This window comes from Rhincodon typus, chromosome 29 (genome assembly GCF_021869965.1).
Source record: "Rhincodon typus isolate 14 chromosome 29, sRhiTyp1.1, whole genome shotgun sequence".
NCBI lineage: Eukaryota > Metazoa > Chordata > Chondrichthyes > Orectolobiformes > Rhincodontidae > Rhincodon > Rhincodon typus.
This window is the reverse complement of record NC_063360.1, coordinates 14,675,721-14,694,999: the sequence shown is the minus strand read 5'-3', so window position 1 is coordinate 14,694,999 and position 19,279 is coordinate 14,675,721. Positions and strand designations below refer to the sequence as shown.

Below are 19,279 nucleotides of genomic sequence, written 5' to 3'. Positions count from 1 at the left end.
TCAGCCTTCCTGCTCCTATGATGCTGCTTGGCCTGCTGTGTTCATCCAGCTCTACACCTTGTTATCTCAGGTTTGTATTAAGTCTTTTTCAGTTGGGACAGCTTCCAGCAATCAGGGAGGAGAAGTTCTTCAGGTCTTTAATTATATCTGCCATGGGGCTTTATTATGGATACACCTCCTGTGGCCGACACGTGCTGGCGTGAGAGTCAAACCTGAACTTCTGGTCTAGAGATTGGAATGCTACCTTTTGTGACCCATGATCACCTAAATGAACATGAAAAGCGTAGCAGAGATCTGGGAGCAGATGTACATAAATCATTGAAGGTGGTAGAACAGATTGGGAGAGTGGTTAAAGAATGAAGCATCCTAGGCTTTGTTAAGGGGAATAGAGTAGAAGAACAAGGAATTTATGTTATGCAGAGAGTGCAGAAAAGATTCATAACAATAAATCAGAGATGAATCATTACAGCTACCTAGATAGACTGGAGAAGTTGGGACTGTTTTCTTTGAAGAGATGGTTGAGAGAAGATTTGATAGATATATTCAAAATCATGAGGGGATTGACCAGAGTAGTTGGGAAAAATCATTCCTACCGGTGGTAGGATTGAGCTCAAGAGGACACAGGGCTAAGGAAATTGGCAAAATAAGCAATGGAAAAATGAGGAGAAGCTTTTTCGTCTAGCATGTAAATAGGGTTTGGAAATGCATTGCCTGAGAATGTGATGGAGGCAGGTTCAATCAAGGAAATTAAGAGAAGATTGGAATATTATCTGAAAAGGATGAATATGTAGGGCTATGGGGAGAAGGATCAAGAATGCCACTAGATGCACTGCTCATTCGGAAAGCAGGCACAGACACGATAGGCCAAATGGTCTCCTTCTGTATTTAATGAAGCTGTGGTTCAAAGATAAAACCAGACATAATGGCCATGCCCTCCCCATGGTTTCATACTTTGCCAGGACTCAAAGTGGAATGATGAAGATTGGACTTCAGCTGAGTAGCCTGATGAATTGTACCTTAACAAGAATCAGGACTTTCAGCAGTAAAGCCGAGAAAACAGAACAATTGCTTTTAAGCAGATGGTGATATTTCTCAATGTGTTTACCCAAGTTCAGTAATTCAGCACCAAATAATAATGATATTTATTCATGGTTTTATTTGAGTCTATAATTAAGACCACAGATACTTACTAATGGATTTACCTGAGTTATGCAACAGTTAGACGAATAACACTATGATGCTGCTGTATCGATAAGTTGCATTGTTTGAATACTAATTGGCACTGTGTCACTGTAGCCACCCTTAGATTGCATTTGGCCATGTACATCAATCATCTGTGTCAGAAAAAAAAAAACAGTAAGAGTATAGGAACTCTGGTTAATGTAACATTGCACTGTCAAAACTTACCATCTGTAGCTTTCATTCTAAATTGTTTTCTGAATACTGCACTCTTTCACTTTAGCTTGTTCACAATTCAAGCTTTTTTTAAATACAAAGGAACAGGTCTAACTTATGACTTCTTCATTAAGTCAATTTGTTGACAGCTCATTTACCACTTTCTGCAGTAAAGGTTGGGCAGAAATTGAGACACCAGGCTCACTCTACATCCTATATCATTTTTGAGGTACAAAAATTGATCTTAGTACCTCCTGCCTGAGCATAACAAAATCTAAGATCATCCTCCAGTGACCCTTCCTGAACTATATGATATCAGTTTAAGTGTGGGATGTTCTCTGAGCTGAACAGACATACTAATTTTCTGAACTCACACATGAAGCCACTTAGATAGTACTGGAAGTGTACCCCAACATGAGTCACTACCTTAAGGAGAGGAAGGGAAGAAGTCAAGGAGGAAGTCTTGTTTTAATTATAAATCTGGTGGTTTGTACTATCACAGCTAGGTGGAGCCATTACAATATTTCAGGATCAGAAAGGAGGCTATTCAAGAATTCTCCCATGCACTGGTTGCATACTCCATGTCTGAAAATCTAGAGGTATGGTGTTAATTACAGAACCTTTCACTTGCTTTGGCATCTTTGACACATGAATTGTAGGTGCGAACAAAGCCCCAAGGTGGAGGGATTCTGTGTTTGTTGCTCTTCCTCACAAACTCTCAGCTGTTCTTAATATTGCATGTCATGATCTCCCTCTGGCCCCAACACTAAAAGCCATGCCTTCAGCTGCCTTGGACCCACATTCTCAAATTACTAAGCCTCTGACACTTCCACCCTCCGTTTTGAAATGTCCTTAAAGCACATCTCCTTGGTCAACCTTTAGGTGACTTTTTCTAATAACTTTTTTCAGTTTAGCTTTTAATTTTTCTTCACTCCTCTGTGAAGCCACTTGGGATGTTCTGCTACATTCAAATGGTGGTGCTTGGACCATTTGTATTGTAACAAGTGCTCACTATAGAGAGCATAAATTGGTTTGTTGACAGGACTTTAAACTAACAAATGAGGAAGGTAAGGATTCAACCAAATGTATTACTAAACTAAAGATAAGAAAAATTGAGACAAGAGCAAAGAACAGGATATAAAAAGAGATAAAAATCAGAGAATGGAAAAGGTCATGTGAAGTAATAAGTACATGACACACATAAAACTGGTAATGAAAAATAACCTCATTATATTTACTGCAAAGCAGCATAACAGTGACAAGGGCAACTGGAGTCAATAATTAAAAGTGAAGAAGTACTGTTGGTATAATAAGGATACTGGAAACAAAGCTGTAGACAGGACCGGATTTGAAGTTAAATATTACAGACTTTAATGCATTTTGAAAGAGAATAAAGGAGTGGGTTGCTATACTAATCAAATACAATGGCAGAAGCAAGACATGGCATAACTAAGAAAGAGTCCGAAACAGAATCTATATAGGTTAAGACAAAGGAAGGAATCAGCCATACAATACAGAGCACAGAATGGCAGGAATTAACTGGAAAGTAAAATAGATAGGTATATATGAAATGAATAGAACAAATTGAATCATAGGGGATTTAACTGTACACAAGTAAACTGGCAAGGAGACGAAGATCTGAAGGAAATCAGATTTTTACATTTTGTACAAGTCTCTGATGCACTTATAAAATTGGGACAAGTGAAGAAGCAAGTGTGAAAGGACATGCAGGGAGGAAAAAATCAAAACTGAACTCTTTGGATAATGATTGAGAACAACATAGACAGTGCTAAAACTGAACTAATAGAAGAATATCTTATATTTATGTAGTACTTTTAACATAATGATCCATCCCAAGGTGCTTCTCAAAAGCATTATAATAAAAAGTTTGACATCAAGTCACATAAGGAGATATTAGAGGCCAAGAGGTGTAATTACAGGTGGCGAGGTATAGAGAGGAACTTCCAAACAACAGAGTCCAGGCAAGTGAATGTGTAGCTACAAACAGTGATGTGATTATAACTGGAAATTCTCAATAAACCATAACTAGATGAGTGCAGATATCTCGGATGGTTTTGGAACTGTAGATGTGCTAATTGAGATGATGCAAATGATTTGAAAACAGATGAGAATTTTAAAGTCAAAAAAATTGCTCGACTGGGAACCAATGGCGGTCACAGGATTGACTGGTGAATGAGACTTGGAACAAGTTAAGACACGGGCAGAGTTTTGGATGTCTTCAAGTTTGCAGACAATAGAATGTGGGAGAGCAGCTAACTGCGAACAGACTGATTTGATCTCAGGGGAGAGTAATGAAGTCACCATTTTAATCAGAAATGTACTTCCAACTGCATATTCATGCCAGCAGTAAGCACATATTTCCACCTCCAACAACATTGCTTGATTTCATGCTTTTCTCTGCTCATGTGTTATTGAAATCCTCATTCATGTCTTTTCCTTCTAGACAACTATTTCAATGCAGTCTCCCTCTATCTATCTGTGCAATCTCTTCCAGCTCAAAGTACTCCAGAACACCTATAGTTGGATTTGGAACAGGAACCAGAAACAATTCTCCTCCATATTTAATTAGAGGAAATTTCTGCTTATAATTTTAAAGCGAAAGGCAAGAGGTTTGGAGGGGATTTGAGGAAAAATATTTTCACCCAGAGGGTGGCAGGGATCTGGAATACACTTGAAAGAGCAGTTGAGCCTGGAAACCTCAACCTTTAAAAAATTACTTGGATGAGCACTTGAAGTGTCATAACACTCAAGGCTATGGACCCAGTCTTGCAGACAAGTCAAGAAGGAATAGTCTGGGAAAATGTCAGACATGTAAATATCAAAAAGGACAAGATAAGGATATAACGACTAAGGGCTGAGCAAGAATACCATGTTAGAAACACTTACAGAGCTCATTCGATCCCCGAACATATCTCCGGCCCCCATGTGTGATGTGTGAACAAAATTTGTTGGCTCTCCTATCATACTCCTGTCTATCCGCCTCCGTCTTTTCTGTCAAAACAGATGTCAAGATCAGGAGTGAGGTCCAGCACTACTTTAATATATAGATATGACACTGGTAAAACAATCAAGTTGCATAGATTACCATGAATATTTAGCAGGTTAATTAATGCAATCAAGCACTAAAAATGCTCTCATGATTTAAGATCTATCCTACCTAAATATGATTACTATATAATCAGTCCAGTCTGTGTAGAAAATATTTTAAACAGAACGAGCTACTGGCTTTAGAAATAGAAGAAGTGTCGGTAGGCATTTTCCAAAATTCTGTATATTCTGGAATAGTTCTTACAGTTTGGAAGATTACAATGCAACCCCACTATTTAAGGTAGAAGGGAGAGAGAAAATGGATCACTGCTGACCTGTTAGCCTGACATCAGTAGTAGGAGAAATGTAGAATCTATTATAAAAGATGTGACAAACTTGACACTTGAAAAATAATGGTATAACTAAACAGTATCAACATGGATCTAAGAAAGGAAAATCAGGCTTTAAAAACCTGTTCGTTTTTTTGAGGACATAACTAGCAGAACAGAGAAGGGTGAACCAATGGACGAAATGAATTTGGATTTTCATATGATTTTCATTATGGTTCCACGAAGGTTAGTAAGCAAAATCATACCACATGAAATTAGTAGGAATATGCTGGCATGGATTCAGAACTGGTTAACGGACTTAGAACAGACATTAGGAATAAACAGCTCCTAACCACAGATCAGCAGGATAGGAATGGTATGGTCCCACAGCAGTGATCAATGCTCGAGTCCAGCTATTCACAATCTATTTCAATAATCTGGATGTGGGAACCAAGTTTGCTGATCACACAAAACTAGGAAGAAATGAGAGTTGTAAGGAGGATCCAAAGAAGTTTCTGGGGATTCAGATAGGCTAAGTGAGCGGGCACAAAAACTGTGAACAAAATACAATGTCAAAAATGTGAAGTTATCCACCTTGGCAAGAGAAACAGAATATAGAGTATTTCTCATATGAGAGAGATTGGGAAGTGTCCATGTCCAAAGAGACCTGGATGCTCTTGTTCCTAAATACCTGAAAGCTAACACACAAATTGAAATGGTATGCTGGCCTTTATTGCAAGAGGATTTGAGTAAAGGAGTAAAGAAGTCATGCTGTAATTGTATACAGCCCTGATGAGTCAGAATCTGAAATACTGTGCAGAGTTTTGGTCATCTCACCCAAGGAACAATACATCATATAAGGAGTGCAACAAAGCCTCACCAGATATATCTCTGGGATGGCAATATTGTCTTTTAACAAGAGACTAAGGAGACTGAGCTCATATCCTCCAGAGTTTAGAAATATGGAAAGTGGTCTCATTGAAGCATACAAAATTCTTACAGGGCTCAACAGGGAATTTGCAGGATGGATGTCTCCCCTGGCTGGAGAGGTCTAAAACCAGAGGATAGAGTCTCAGAATAAGAGGTAGATGAAGAGGAATTTCTTTACCTAGAGGGTAGCAAATCTTTGGAATTCTCTATGAAGGATGGCTGTGGAGGCTCAGTCTTGGAGTATATTTTTAGATAGTAACAATATCACAGGTTAACGGAATAAGAAAATGGCATCAAGATAGAAGATCAATCATGAACTAGTCGGAATGTGAAGCAGGTTTAAAGGGCTAAGTGAGTGACTTCTGCTCATATTTCTTACATTCCTAAATAAGCATAACAGACATTATATGCATTATAAATAGTTAGTGTTTTAATATCCCTCACCATATCCCTAAAAAAGACATAACTGTGAATATCAAAGAACATCCTAGATTACAAAGCCAAGAGTGTAAGTTCCATTCTAATTTCTGCCCCTTCTCTTTTGTGAGTATAGAACATTCTACTGAAATCTATCAATATGGCTCTATGCTATGATAAATTCAGTAAACAGTTAGTATATAGGATTCATTTATTTAAGAAATACACTTACTGGCTGTGGTTGTTCTGCAATACAGCAGTTAAAACATAACCAAAATTCACTCATTGTCACAAACTGTTTTGCTGTGTTTGATAAATCCAAGATCTCTTTGGCTATGTTAATAGGTCCTAAAGAAATCTGGGCAGGTGATGTGAATGTTGCAGAACACTCAAGTACTTGTGCCGTCAATTTCACGTTCGGTAATTTCTTGGTTACCAGTATTCCAACAGCAATTGTTTCTCCTACCGATATTATTGGTGTGTATTGCCAATATTGCTGTAATCAAGCTGCAGAAACAAAATAAATGCTTGCATTAGGGATATTTTATGTAGTTTTAGTTTTGTATTTTAGTCTCATATAATCAAGCAACCAAAACCACACAGTTTCTACGTTAACTTTAAAACAGGAAATGTCAAGTAGTGACATTTATGTAAAGATATCAAGTAGTGCAGCAAAGTCCTAACTTCAATCTTAATTGTGCTCAGCTAGCTAATGCGAGACACCAAAGCATATGGGAAGTTATAGTTGGTCTTGCTGTCTGTGAAACTGGAAGGATGAAAATATCGTTTGACTCCTGCTTAGTAATGAATGATCCTGCTAGGATGCAGGTGTGTGACAGTGGTTCAGTTCTGAAGTTCCCACTCTACAGAATCAGTGGCTGGGAACATTATTTAAAATGAATACAAGCAGTGCCCATGGAACTCAAACATCAGGGAAAGTAAATTTTAAAGAACTTGTATTTTTGTGAGAACACAGAGGGAACCAAACATCAGTGAAAACTGGTGCAGAAGAATTAGTCTGTAATGGGGAACTTATACCTTAATCAAAGTAAACATCCACTGGAACACACACTCCAGTGAGAGCCAACACAGAGAACCCGAACCCCATTGAGAACCGGCAGACAGAAACCCAACTCTTGGGACAGTCAGTATCGAGGTTCCCGACCTCCAGTGACAGTCATTTTCCAGGAAACAAAATTTTCAGTAACAGTCAGCACATGTGGAACTAAATATGAGTGAAAACATAGGAAACAAATCCGCAGTTCTTGGGAAGCAAATCCCTGAGAGAGTCACTCCTTTAGGAGAGAAGAAAGTAACAGTAAAAGAAAATCTAAATAATAAAATCAACAGTGAATAATTAGTAAATAGTAGTCTTACTTGTGAATTCTATCAAATTTCTCTGAACAGCATCATTGTCAGAAAAATAAACCATGTAAGCTTCCACCCATGCATCTCACTTGCAGACTCTCTACAGCAATATCCTAACTTAACTAGGCAGCACAGCTTACAGTTCCAAATGGACGTTGTCCCTCTGACTGTCGGACAGGACTCTGGAGAGCTTCTTGGTAAATGGATTTTTATCTGATTGCAAAATCCATGGGAAGCTGTATTTTCCACAGGGAAATGTTTTCGTAACATGCCCCATGATTCAGACATTCACAGTATGTGTCAGTGTCTCTACAAAGTACTCTTTATCCAGTTAGTCAGACATTTGTGGTAAATGCTGGAATATTGAAAACCATATCTTCTGTAAAAGAACTTTTAATAGTTGGACCGTACAGTTCACAATATTAAACAATGTTGAACTCCAGAACACATTGATTGCAGATATTTCTTTTGTAATTTATTTGTAACACTAAACAAAGCTAGTTCTTTTGCTGAATCACACCCATCAAGTCAGCTGCTCCAGCAAATTAGAGTAAGATCTTAATAAAATTTGAGACTCCCTCATTCTGAAGTTGTGAGCAAACATTTCTCGTCTGTTAGATCATGACCAGATTATTGGGTCATTTCACACTGACAAGACTGCATTCTGGAAAACCAAATGAAAACTAAAGTTGGGAATTTTCAGTTTTTAAAAAACTATTTGCTTTGTGATAAAAATAGACAAAAACACAGAAAATAGGAATGGCAATAGGTCATTCAGCCCTTCGAGCCTGCTCCACCATTTAATATGATCATGGCTGATCATCCTACTCAGTTCCCTGTTCCCACTTTCACCCAATAGCCTTTGATCCCTTTAGGCATAAGAACTATAACTAACTCCTTCTTGAAAACACTACATAACAACATATGCAATTTTTAAAAACACTTTTTCATCAATTTTCTCAAATTAAAGCAATGGATCTTATTGGGTTACTGTCGCACAGTGACAGTCACACCTCTTTACTGGGATAATACTTTCCAAGGACATTCTTTACCAAGATTTGGAACCTTTTTATTGTGATGCTGTCCCTGAAGAACAGTCACTCTTCCTCAAAGCAACAAGAACAACTGGTCAGTGATAATGATCAGGTAATGAAACCTTGCTTCTATTTTCCTTTTGTAACTGATGAAAGATGTGTTCAGTATAATGTCCTTATTGCTGTCATGCTAGCGATCAGTTAACCCAACAGACTGTGAAAGGAGATAACAAGGTGTAGAGCTGGATGAACACAGCAGGCCAAGCAGCATCAGAAGAGCAGGAAAGCTGACGTTTCGGGCCTAGACCCTTCTTCAGAAAATGTTATCTCAGATTCTCCAGCATCTGCAGTTCCTACTATCTCTGAAACGACTGTGAAAGGAACTTAGCAGTTTTCCACATGACTTGGGGACTCACTAGATAAACTCACTGAATCATAGGGAAAGTTCTGGAAATTTCTAGTGTTGCACATACGTATGTGGAAACATCTCTGCATTCATAAATGGCTGACAGAGTAGAAAGCACAGGGACTGCAATATTTGCACTGTAGGCCAAGTTGAAATCAATACTCTGTTTATAACATGGGCTCGTCAATGACAGTTATTCCGTTTGTAAGATTTTCCTCCAGAAATGCCATCCGAGGAATTGAAACAAAAAGTTGACTGTCAATACCTGAATTAAAAGTGGGTCATTTTGAATGAGACCCTCAATGCAATTCAATTTTCTACTTATGTAAATTTCTGTTACCATGGAGATGAGTATTGTGCACAAAATGAACTGTAATTTTGAGATAAGTTCTTTTAAAACTACAGGAAATCTAAAATTAAAACAAAAAACACTGGAAGCAGAAGATAATTCCACCAGCAACGTGTCTCCTTGCTTTTCAGATGTGTACAGGCTTGTACTTCTGATATTTGTTCCAAATTCAGACTACTTTATATCATTAAATTGAGCAAGGCTTTGCTGATTCCAATGTAGGCAAAGCATCCTCAATACCTTCTCTGATCCTGACACAGGTAGGATATCTTCAGTGACACAAAGTCACTCAAAGCATAACCCGATCCAATTTTAGCCATAGATTTGATTCCCCTCCACACAGAAGCAATCTCAAACTTATTATTGCAGAGCTTGGCATGATGGACCATAATACAGCTCAGTTTTGAGAAACTTGTAAATTTCCATTATACAATACCACACTGATCAGACACAGCAATAAGGTTAATTAATTAATCCAAGATCTCTGCAAGTCACCAATCTATTTTTAAAAGCTTTATGTGTTGTTAGCCACTTCAATGGCTCAGCCAATCTAGACAATGAGGAATTAAACCTTAAAGACCCGGAGTCAGTTTACCTCATCTGAAGAAATTACAGAGTCTTTACAATTTGTCTCTGCAGAATTGGAAAGAAAGGGGAGGGAAAAGTAGCCATGGTTCAATCACACTCAGAATCACTGGATTATGACAATGCAGGTGGTGGTAAATCAGCCTATGAAGTTCGCATCACTTCTCCAAATGAGCATTTCATTTAGTGCCATTTTCTTGCCCATAATCCTGAACATTGTTCTTTTGCAGTTAACAGTCTAATTCCTTTTCAAAGTATCCAATGAACCTGCCTCCAGCACACTCACAGGCAGTACATTTCAGAAGCAAAAACAGAAATTGCTGGAGAAACTCAACAGCTCTGGCAGGATCTGTGGTGAGAAAACAGTGTTAATGTTTCAAGTCCGGTGATCCTTCTTCAGAACTGATTGTAGCTAGGAAAATGTTGGTATATATGCTGAAGATGAAGTGGGGAATAGGCAAGGAGTAAACAATAGGTGGAGATGGAGCTCAGAAAGAGAGAAAACAGTTGTTGGGCAGTTGGGTAATACTCAGCCTGGGAGAATCAATAGCTGCCGCTGGGGTCCATAAGTAGCTGACAATGGATGGTTGTGGTAACCCATGTGATGACAAGGCCAGCTGTGTGGGATTTGGGAGAAGGACATGGAAGAATGTGCTCAGGCCCCAAGCAGAAAATGAGATGCTGTTCTTCCAGCTTATACTGAGCTTTGCTGAAGCCCTGCTGCAAGCCTGAGTCAGGGATGTTGGCCAGGGATCACGGTGCTTTGAAGCAGCAAGCAACAGTAAGTTCAGGGTCATTTTTGTGGACAGAACATAGATATTCTGAAAAGTGGTCACTCAGACTGTCCCCAAGGCAGAGCCCATAATGTGAGTGGTGAATACAGTAGACTAAATTGAGTGAAGAGCAGGTAAATTGCTGCTTCATCTAGAAGGTGTGTCTGGGACCTTGGATACTGAGGTCAGAAGAAGTAAACAGGCAGGTGTTAAACTTTCTGCAATTTCATCAGAAGGTGCTATGGGGGTGTGAGGAGTCATTGAGAGTGGAGCAGGAGTGGACGAAGGTGTCCTGGAGGGAACAATCCCTGCAGAAGGCTGACAAGGGAGGAGAGGGAAGGGAACATGTGTCTAGTGGTGGCATCCTGTTGGAGGCAGAGGAAATGGAGGCTAATGGTCCTTAGGATGTGGATGCTGGTGGGGTGATAAACGAGGATCAGGGGACCCTATCAGTGTAGTGGGAGAGAAGACAAAGGGTGAGGGCAGAAGTGTGACAGGTGAGTCAGACACAGCTGATGGCCTTGTCAAGCACAGTGAAGAATCCTCGGTTGATGAAGGTGGACATTTTGGAGGCTCCCTTGTAGAAGGTGGCATTGTCGGAACAGATGTGATGGAGATAGAGGAACTGGGAGAATGGACTAGAGTCTTTACAGGAAGTAGGGTATCAGGGTATATAGTCCAGGTAACTGTGTGAGTCAGTGAGTTTATAGCGGATATTCATAGCCAACCTTTCCCCAGAAATGGAAACAGTGATGTCGAGGAAGGGAGGAAGGAGTCAGAGATGGACCAGGTGAAGGTGAGAGCAGGGTGGAAATTGGAAGTGAAATAGATAAAGTTTTCCAATTCCGGACAAGAGAGAGCAACAGCATCGCTTGTGTCATTGATGTACCTGAGAAAGAGTTGCAGGAGTTAAAAGGAGAAATTGTTCAAAGTGAGTACAAGCTCGACCAGGTGGAGGAGGATGGTGGTAGATGGGGGACAGTTCAAGTCTCTTTTCCAGAAAGAAGCGGACAACCCAAGACCATCCTGATAGGGGATGGACATATAAAGGGATTGCACGTTCACGGTGAAGAGGAGGCAGCTGGAGCCCGCAAACTAGAAATTCTGAAATTGGCGTTAAGCATTAAAAGAATCTAGGATATGTGGGAAGGGGAGAAAAAATTGAGTCAAAGTTGAAGAGTCAGTTTCTGTTGGGCAGGAGCAAGCAGAAACAACGGGTCTGCCCCGGCAATCCTGTTTGTGGCTTTTGGGAAGGAGGTATGGCTATGTGCAAACTATGAGCTTCGAGGCAATAGGGAGGAGACCACCAGATTAAACGAGATTAGTGACCACTGTGATCACAATAGCCTGGTGTTCAATGGTCGCATTATGGTCTGGGAGGATAAGAGGAGATGTCCAAGAGCTGATATTCAGCATCTCATTTTCTGCTTGGGGATCCTGCAGTCTTCAGGGCTTGATGTTAAGTTCATTAATTTTAGGGCCTGAGCACCTTCTTTAATGTCCTCCCAACCCTCACATACTTGGCCTTATCATCATCACGTGGGCTGTTACACAACCAACCCATTGTCAGTTACTCATGGTCCCCATTTGCAGCTGTTCATTCTCCCCAGGCTGACAATTACCCATTTCTTTCTCTGCCCATCTGCTGTTGCCTCAATCTGAGCTCCATCTCATCTTCAGCGTATACACCAACCTTTTCCTAGGCACAATCACTCCTGAAGAAAGATGACTGGACCCAAAAGGTTAACTCTGCTTTCTCTCTACAGATGCTGTTAGACCTGCTGAGCTTCTCCAGCAATTTCTGTATTTGTTTCGGCTTTACAGCATCCACAGTTTTTTGGTTTTCTTGATTTGATTTGCTTTATTATTATTCACATGTACCGAGATACAGTGAAAAGTATTATCTTGCGGGCTAACCAGGCAAATCATACCTTACGCAAGTACATCAGGGTGATAGAACTGAATGCAGAATATAATGTTACAGCTACAGAGAAGGTGCAGAGAAAAATCAACTCTCATGTATGAGGGGTTTGTTCATAAGTCTGATAACAGCAGGGAAGAAGCTGTTCTTAAATCTGCTGTTATGTGTTTTCAAATTTTGTACCTTCTGCTAGATGAAAGGGTGGAAGTGATTATAACCGGAGTGGGAGGAGTCTTTGGTAATGTTGGCTGCTTTCCAGAGACAGCAGGAAGTGTAAGCCGAACTTGTACTTGTTTAGTACATTTCAGATCCTAATCGCTCACTGCAATGAAAAAGCTTTTTCTCATTTGTTTTTGCATCTTTTGTAAATTACTTTACATCTGTGCCCTTTCACTCTCTATTCTTTTCCAAATGGGAACAGTTTCTCCCGAGCCACACTGTATAAACTCCACATGATTTTCAACACCTCTTTCAGAGCTACTTTCAGCCTTGACTTCTCCAAGGAAATCAGAACAATTTCTACACTTATTCATGACATAAGTTTTCCATCCCTGGGAATTCTTGTAAACCTCTTCTGTACTCTCTCCAGTGGGTTCAGATCCTTCCTAAGGTGTGATGCCCAGAACTGTACAAAATATTTCAACGTAGATCCAACTAATGTCTTATACAGGGTTCAGCATAACTGCCTTGTATCCTATGCCACTACTAATAAAGCCCAGAATACATTTTGCTCTATAAATCACTCTCTCCGCCTGTAATAACTTGTGCACATTTACATGCAGCTTCCTCAGCTGCTGTACATACTTTCTAGTTGTAATACCCTTTAGTTTACACAGTGTTATCACTTCACACTTCTCCACATTGAACCTAACTGCCCCATCTAACTAATTGCCACCTAACTGCCCCATCCACCAACTTGTTAATGTTCATAACTCCATAAAATGTGGGGCAGAGGTAAACCATTTGGCCTATCAAATCAATGAGATCATGGTTGATCTGACAATCCTCAATTTGGCTTTCTTGCCTTTTCGCTATAATCCTGGATTCCCTTATTGATAAATAAAGTCCATCAGGTGGGTATGTCTATCTCAGCCTTGAATATTCTTTATGATATAGCCTCAACAGCTCTCTGCAGTAAAGAATCCCATGGAATCACTGTTCTCTGAGAGAGAAAATTCCTCTCATTTGTCTTAAATGGGCAACTCCTTACTCGCGATTATGAAAAAGGCAGTTCAGGAGGGCGCATCCAGGATTTGAATCTAGGATATTGTGTACTAATTCATTGAGTCAAAGTCATAGAGTTTTACAGCATAGAAGGAGGCCCTTTGGCCCACTGGGTCCATATCAGTCATCAAACATCCATCTACTCTAACCCCATTTCTAGCACTTGGTCTGTAGCCCCATGTGCTATGGCATTTCAAGTGTTCCTTTAAACAGTTCTTAATGTCTTGAGGATTTTCGTCTCTACCACCCTTTCAACAGTGAGTTCCAGACACCCACACTCCTCATTTTCCTCCAATCCCCTCTAATCCTTCTGGTCCTTACCTTCAAATTGTACCCCCTGGTTATTGACTCCCTGGGGGAAAACAATTCTCCCTATCTACACTGTCTAAGCCACTCAGAAATTTGTACACCTCAATCCTCCTTCAGCCTTTTCTGCTTTAAGGAAAGTAACTTATGGTTTTATAACCGCAACCTATGCAGGCTCTCTTCATTGCTGAACCACACCAGCACAGGCAACATCCTGGTGAATCTCTCTGCATGTTCTCTAATGCAATCACATATTGTGGTAATCAGAACTGCACCTAGTTGCCCAGCTGTGGTCTAACATTATATACAGTTCCATCATACTCTTTGCTTTTGTATTTAACACTGTAACTGATAAAGCAAGTATCCCATATGCCTTCTTAACCACCTGTCCTGCCACGTTTAAAGATCCAATGGTCATGCACACCACGATTCCACTGATCGTTTGTACTTGCTAGGGTTCTACCATTTAATGTGTACTCCCTGCCTTGTTAGTCATCCCAGAATACATCACACTTACCACACCACTAATTTACATGTCATTAGCTAAATTACTCCTACATTAAAGAACGTACACTAAAAAAAAGCAAGGGACACAGCACCAAACTGTGTGGTACACCACCGGATCAAGTCTTCCAGTCACAAAAACACCCTTCGATTATCACACTCTGATTTCTGCCACCATGCCAATTTTGGATCCAATTCGCCACACTGCCTTGGACTCTTAATTTATTAACAGGTTGCTTTGTTAGACCCGTCAAAAGCCTTACTGAATTCCATGTAGACTACATCAACTGCACTACCCTCATCGACACTACCTCATCACCTCCTCAACCAATTAAATCAAATTTGTCAGAGTTGATTTCCACCACGAAAAACCACTTATACCTCCTCCCTCTCAATGTTAATTTGTTCAAGAACAAAAACAAAGTTGCTGGAAAAGCCGAGCAGGCCTGGCAGCATCTGTGAAGGAAAAAAACAGAGTTAACGTTTCGGGTCCAGTGACCCTTCCTCAGAACTGTGTTTACAGCATCCGCAGTTCTTTCAGTTGTTAATTTATTCAAGTTTATCACAGGTCCTCTCCTTGATTTCTGAATTTAAATTGTTCTTTTCTGTAGTGAATACAGATGCAATGTACTCATTAAAAAGCTCAGCTATGTCTTCTGGCTCCACAGATTGCCACTTTGGTCACTAATGGGTTCATCTCTTTTCCCTACAGTACACAATTCACTACACATCCCTAAACAATGACTGTAGATATTTAATTAATATGTTCGGGCAAGTAACACATCTCTGGAGCAGGTGGAACTTGAACCTGGACCTTCTGGCCAACATTCGAAGTTGCATGGCTGTGCTACAGGTCTCGTACACGCTGACTGGCATGCCATTGCATTGACATTTGCATGCAAAAGTTGCTACCAAATACAGACCTTGGAGATCTGGACAACTGGATAAAGAATTATTGGGGAAACATAGCATCTGGCCCAGATATAGGGACACTATCACTACACCACAAGAGTCCTCAAACAAATCAGGCATCTTGACAAGCGAGATAATACAGCAAGCCAAGCAGCATCAGAGGAGCAGGAAGGTTGACGTTTTGGGCCTAGACCCTTCTTCAGAAATGGGGGAGGGGAAGGGGGTTCTGAAATAAATAGGGAGAGGGGGAGGCAGATAGAAGATGCATAAAGGAGAAGATAGGTAGAGAGGAGACAGACAGGTCAAAGAGGCGGGGATAGAGCCAGTAAAGGTGAGTGTAGGTGGGGAGGTAGGGAGGAGATAGGTCAGTCCAGGGAGGACGGACAGGTCAAGGGGGCGGGATGAGGTTAGTAGGTAGGAGATGGGGGTGGGGCTTGAGGTGGGAGGAGGGGATAGGTGGGAGGAAGGACAGGTTAGGGAGGTGGGGATGAGCTGGGCTGGTTTTGGGATGCAGTAGGGGGAGGGGAGATTTTGAAGCTTGTGAAGTCCACATTGATACCATTGGCTGTAGGGTTCCCAAGCGAAATATGAGTTGCTGTTCCTGCAACCTTCAGGTAGCATCGTTGTGGCACTGGAGGCGGCCCAGGATGGACATGTCATCTGCGGAATGGGAGGGGGAGTTGAAATGGTTCGCGACTGGGAGGTGCAGTTGTTTAGTGCGAACCGAGCATAGGTGTTCTGCAAAGCGGTCCCCAAGCCTCCGCTTGGTTTCCCCGATGTAGGGGAGGCCACAACGGGAACAGCGGATGCAGTATACCACATTAGCAGATGTGCAGGTGAACATCTGCTTGATGTGGAAAGTCTTTTTGGGGCCTGGGATGGGAGAGGTGTAGGGGCAGGTGTAGCACTTCCTGCTATTGCAGGGAGAAGTGCTGGGTGAGATGGGGCTGGAGGGGAGTGTGGAGCGGACAAGGGAGTCACGGAGAGAGTGGTCCCTCCGGAAAGCAGATAAGGGTGGGGAGGGAAAAATGTCTTTGGTGGTGGGGTCGGATTGCAGATGGCAGAAGTGTCGGAGAATGATGCGTTGGATCCGGAGGTTGGTGGGGTGGTACGTGAGGACGAGGGAGATTCTGTTTTGGTTGTTATTGCGGGGAGGGGGTGTGAGGGCTGAGTTGCGGTGACAAGCGAGTCAGTTACAAAGTGGAGAAACCGAAAGAACTGCGGATGCTGTAAATCAGGAACAAAAACAAAGTTGCTGGAAAAGCTCAGCAGGTCTGGCAGCATCTGTTAAGGAAAAAATTGTTAATGTTTCGGGTCCGGTGACCCGGAGAACTTTGGCACTAATTCCTACTACCTCTCACATGCTAAGCGAGTATTCTACCATTTGAACTGTCATTCTGAAGTTCCGCACTACCCTCCTCACAGTTTCCAATGCTTCCAAATGCTGAAATCCCGTTCCTGACCCCTATCCGGATTGAACGCAACTCATCTGTGTTGCCCCCTTTTTGTAACCACAATCACACAATTCATCGAGATAACATAATGCTACCAAGTACCCGAGAAACACATAGTCGTGCAAGAAAAATATCCTACAAAAGAGGAAGTGAGAACTTACCAAGGAGAGAAGAAAATTCTATTGCGCATTTTATCATTTATCGGAATAATCTTTTATATACACATAGAAAAGACTCGAAAAGCTGTCAGATTACAAGCAAACTTCACTGGATCACAATTTAACCAAGGCCTTAGTTCATACTGGATTTTTCTGATCTGCAACCATAAAGCATGAAATACAGTTGCTCTTTATCTGACCTCAGCTGTAAAATTATCCCGAATCCCCATTTCACGGGGACAGAGACGCAGTAGTTAAATATATACACACACACGCGCACAGGCACCTCAATGACAATCTTCTGGCAGTGCGACAGACCCCGGCTAACGGACGGACAGGACAGGCCCCGGCTCCAGGGGGTGGGGGAGGGACAAGACGGAAGAAGGGAAACGATAGGCCCCGGCTCCGGGGGTGGAGCGAGGGACAGGATAGGGCAGGCCCCAGCTCCAAGGGGTAGGGGAAGATACAAACCAGGACAGGTCCCGGCTCCTGGGAGTCGGGGGAACAAACCAGGACAGGTCCTGGCTCCTACTCCTTGGGATGGGGGAGGGGGAGAAGACAGGACAGGTCCCGGCTAACGGCCGCTGCTGGCCCCGCCCCCGCCGTCGGGGTATGCCTTTCTCTGATTGGTTAATGCCTCCGTCAATCACAGTTTCTCCGCCCCGGTTGCTGCGGAAACCCACCCTTCCCCCTTCACAGCGGACATTGCCCAAGGGCAGGGGCTCGGCCTTGAGCCTGTGATCAGCCTCCCCGCAGGATGGAAGGTGCCGGCGCTGGCCTCTCCAATGGCGAGAGGCTGCCCCTAAGCCCCACACTAAAATGGGGCTCTTGTGGACAGTGGTAATGACCCTGCCTCTGCGCCAGGAGTCTCGGGTTCAAATCTCTCCTAGTTCAGAGGTGTATAATAACATCTCTGAACGGGTTGGTTAGAAAATACCTCAAATTGAGCTCATTTGCGTTCGTAGTGTCTGTGAAGAACATCCCGTGGTACTTTGCAGAGTCTGATGCAAGCCATATAAGGAGATATTAGGTGAGAACACCAAACACATGGTTATGTGATAGGTTTTAAAGAGTGGCTTAATGAGGTCAAGAGATGTAGAAAGAGTATTCATAGCTTGGGGCCCAAGGCACAGCCACTAACAGTGAAACAGTTTACATCGGGAATGACCAAGGTACTAGAGTTCAGGAAGACATAATGGAAAATCATCAAAAGAAAGTTATAGCATGTAAAGAGGCCATTGTGGGTTGCACTTTTTAAGTGCATGTCTTCGTTTTTGATGGTTTCTGCCTCAACTACCCTCTCGCACCATGTATTACAGGTCTCCCACCATCCTTCAGATAAAAACATTTCCCTCAAAACTTCTTTAAACCTCCTACCTGTTATTTTCAATGTATGCTCCCTAGTAATGGATCCCTTAGCCAATGAGAATAGAGCCCACACTAGTCCACTGTATCTGAACACTACGTCTCTTTGCAGCTTCTTTGTTCCAGGGAAAATAACATGAACCTATCCAATCTTTCCTCATTAGTAAAATTCTTCAGTCCAGGCAACATGCTGCTAAATCTGCTCTGTACCCCCTCCAGCAGTATTTTATCCATGGTGTGGTGACCAGATTTGTACACATCACTATCTGTGGTCTAACTAGTGTTTGTGCAGTTTCAGCAAAATTTTCCTGCTCTTATTTTCTATTTTCTCAACTAATAAAGGCAAGTGTCCTGTATGTCACTTGACCACATAACCTACTTGTACTGCCATCTTAAAGGATCTGTGGAAATGCATTCCAAAGGCCCCTCTGTACCTCAAAATCTTTCAATAGCCTACCATTTATTGTGTATGCTCTTGACTTTTTAGCCTCACACTACTCCAGATTGAGCACGATTTACCATTGTTCTCACCATCTGATTAGACTTCTATAAATTCTTGCAGTCTACTGTTTTTTTCATTGTCAGCCATTGGAAAATGTTTGTATCATCTGCAAATTTGTTAATCTTTCAAGTCTAAACCAATGATAATTACTTTATAAAAAATACTAAGGACCTAGTACTAAGTCCAATGGACCTTTGCTAAAAATAGCCTTACAGTCACAAAAGCAGCCATTGACCATTACCCTTCTTGTCACTGAGCCAAGTTTGACTGTAACTTGCCATTTTGGATCCCATGAGCTT

At 41.6% G+C, this 19,279-nt stretch overlaps 1 protein-coding gene across 6 annotated transcripts in view; it reads right to left on the bottom strand.

The window, feature by feature from the left end:
- LOC109928907 (CDC42 small effector protein 2-like) overlaps positions 1-17,716 on the bottom strand; it is a 21,388-nt gene extending 3,672 nt beyond the window's left edge. Inside the window, exons 1-5 of one of the 6 annotated variants that reach the window (XM_048613971.1) lie at positions 17,400-17,716; positions 7,158-7,414; positions 6,352-6,626; positions 4,303-4,407; positions 1,203-1,334 (exon numbers count right to left, since the gene is read on the bottom strand). In XM_048613971.1, the coding sequence (XP_048469928.1) occupies positions 1,233-1,334; positions 4,303-4,407; positions 6,352-6,405 (261 nt within the window). In that variant the 5' untranslated portion in view covers positions 6,406-6,626; positions 7,158-7,414; positions 17,400-17,716 and the 3' untranslated portion in view covers positions 1,203-1,232. Of the gene's footprint in view, positions 1-1,190; positions 1,335-4,302; positions 4,408-6,351; positions 6,627-7,157; positions 7,415-17,116; positions 17,358-17,385 lie in introns of those variants that run through there. The other 5 variants (XM_048613970.1, XM_020528839.2, XM_020528838.2 and 2 more) reach the window with 5 other exon arrangements.
- Between the last annotated feature and the right edge of the window lie 1,563 nt (positions 17,717-19,279).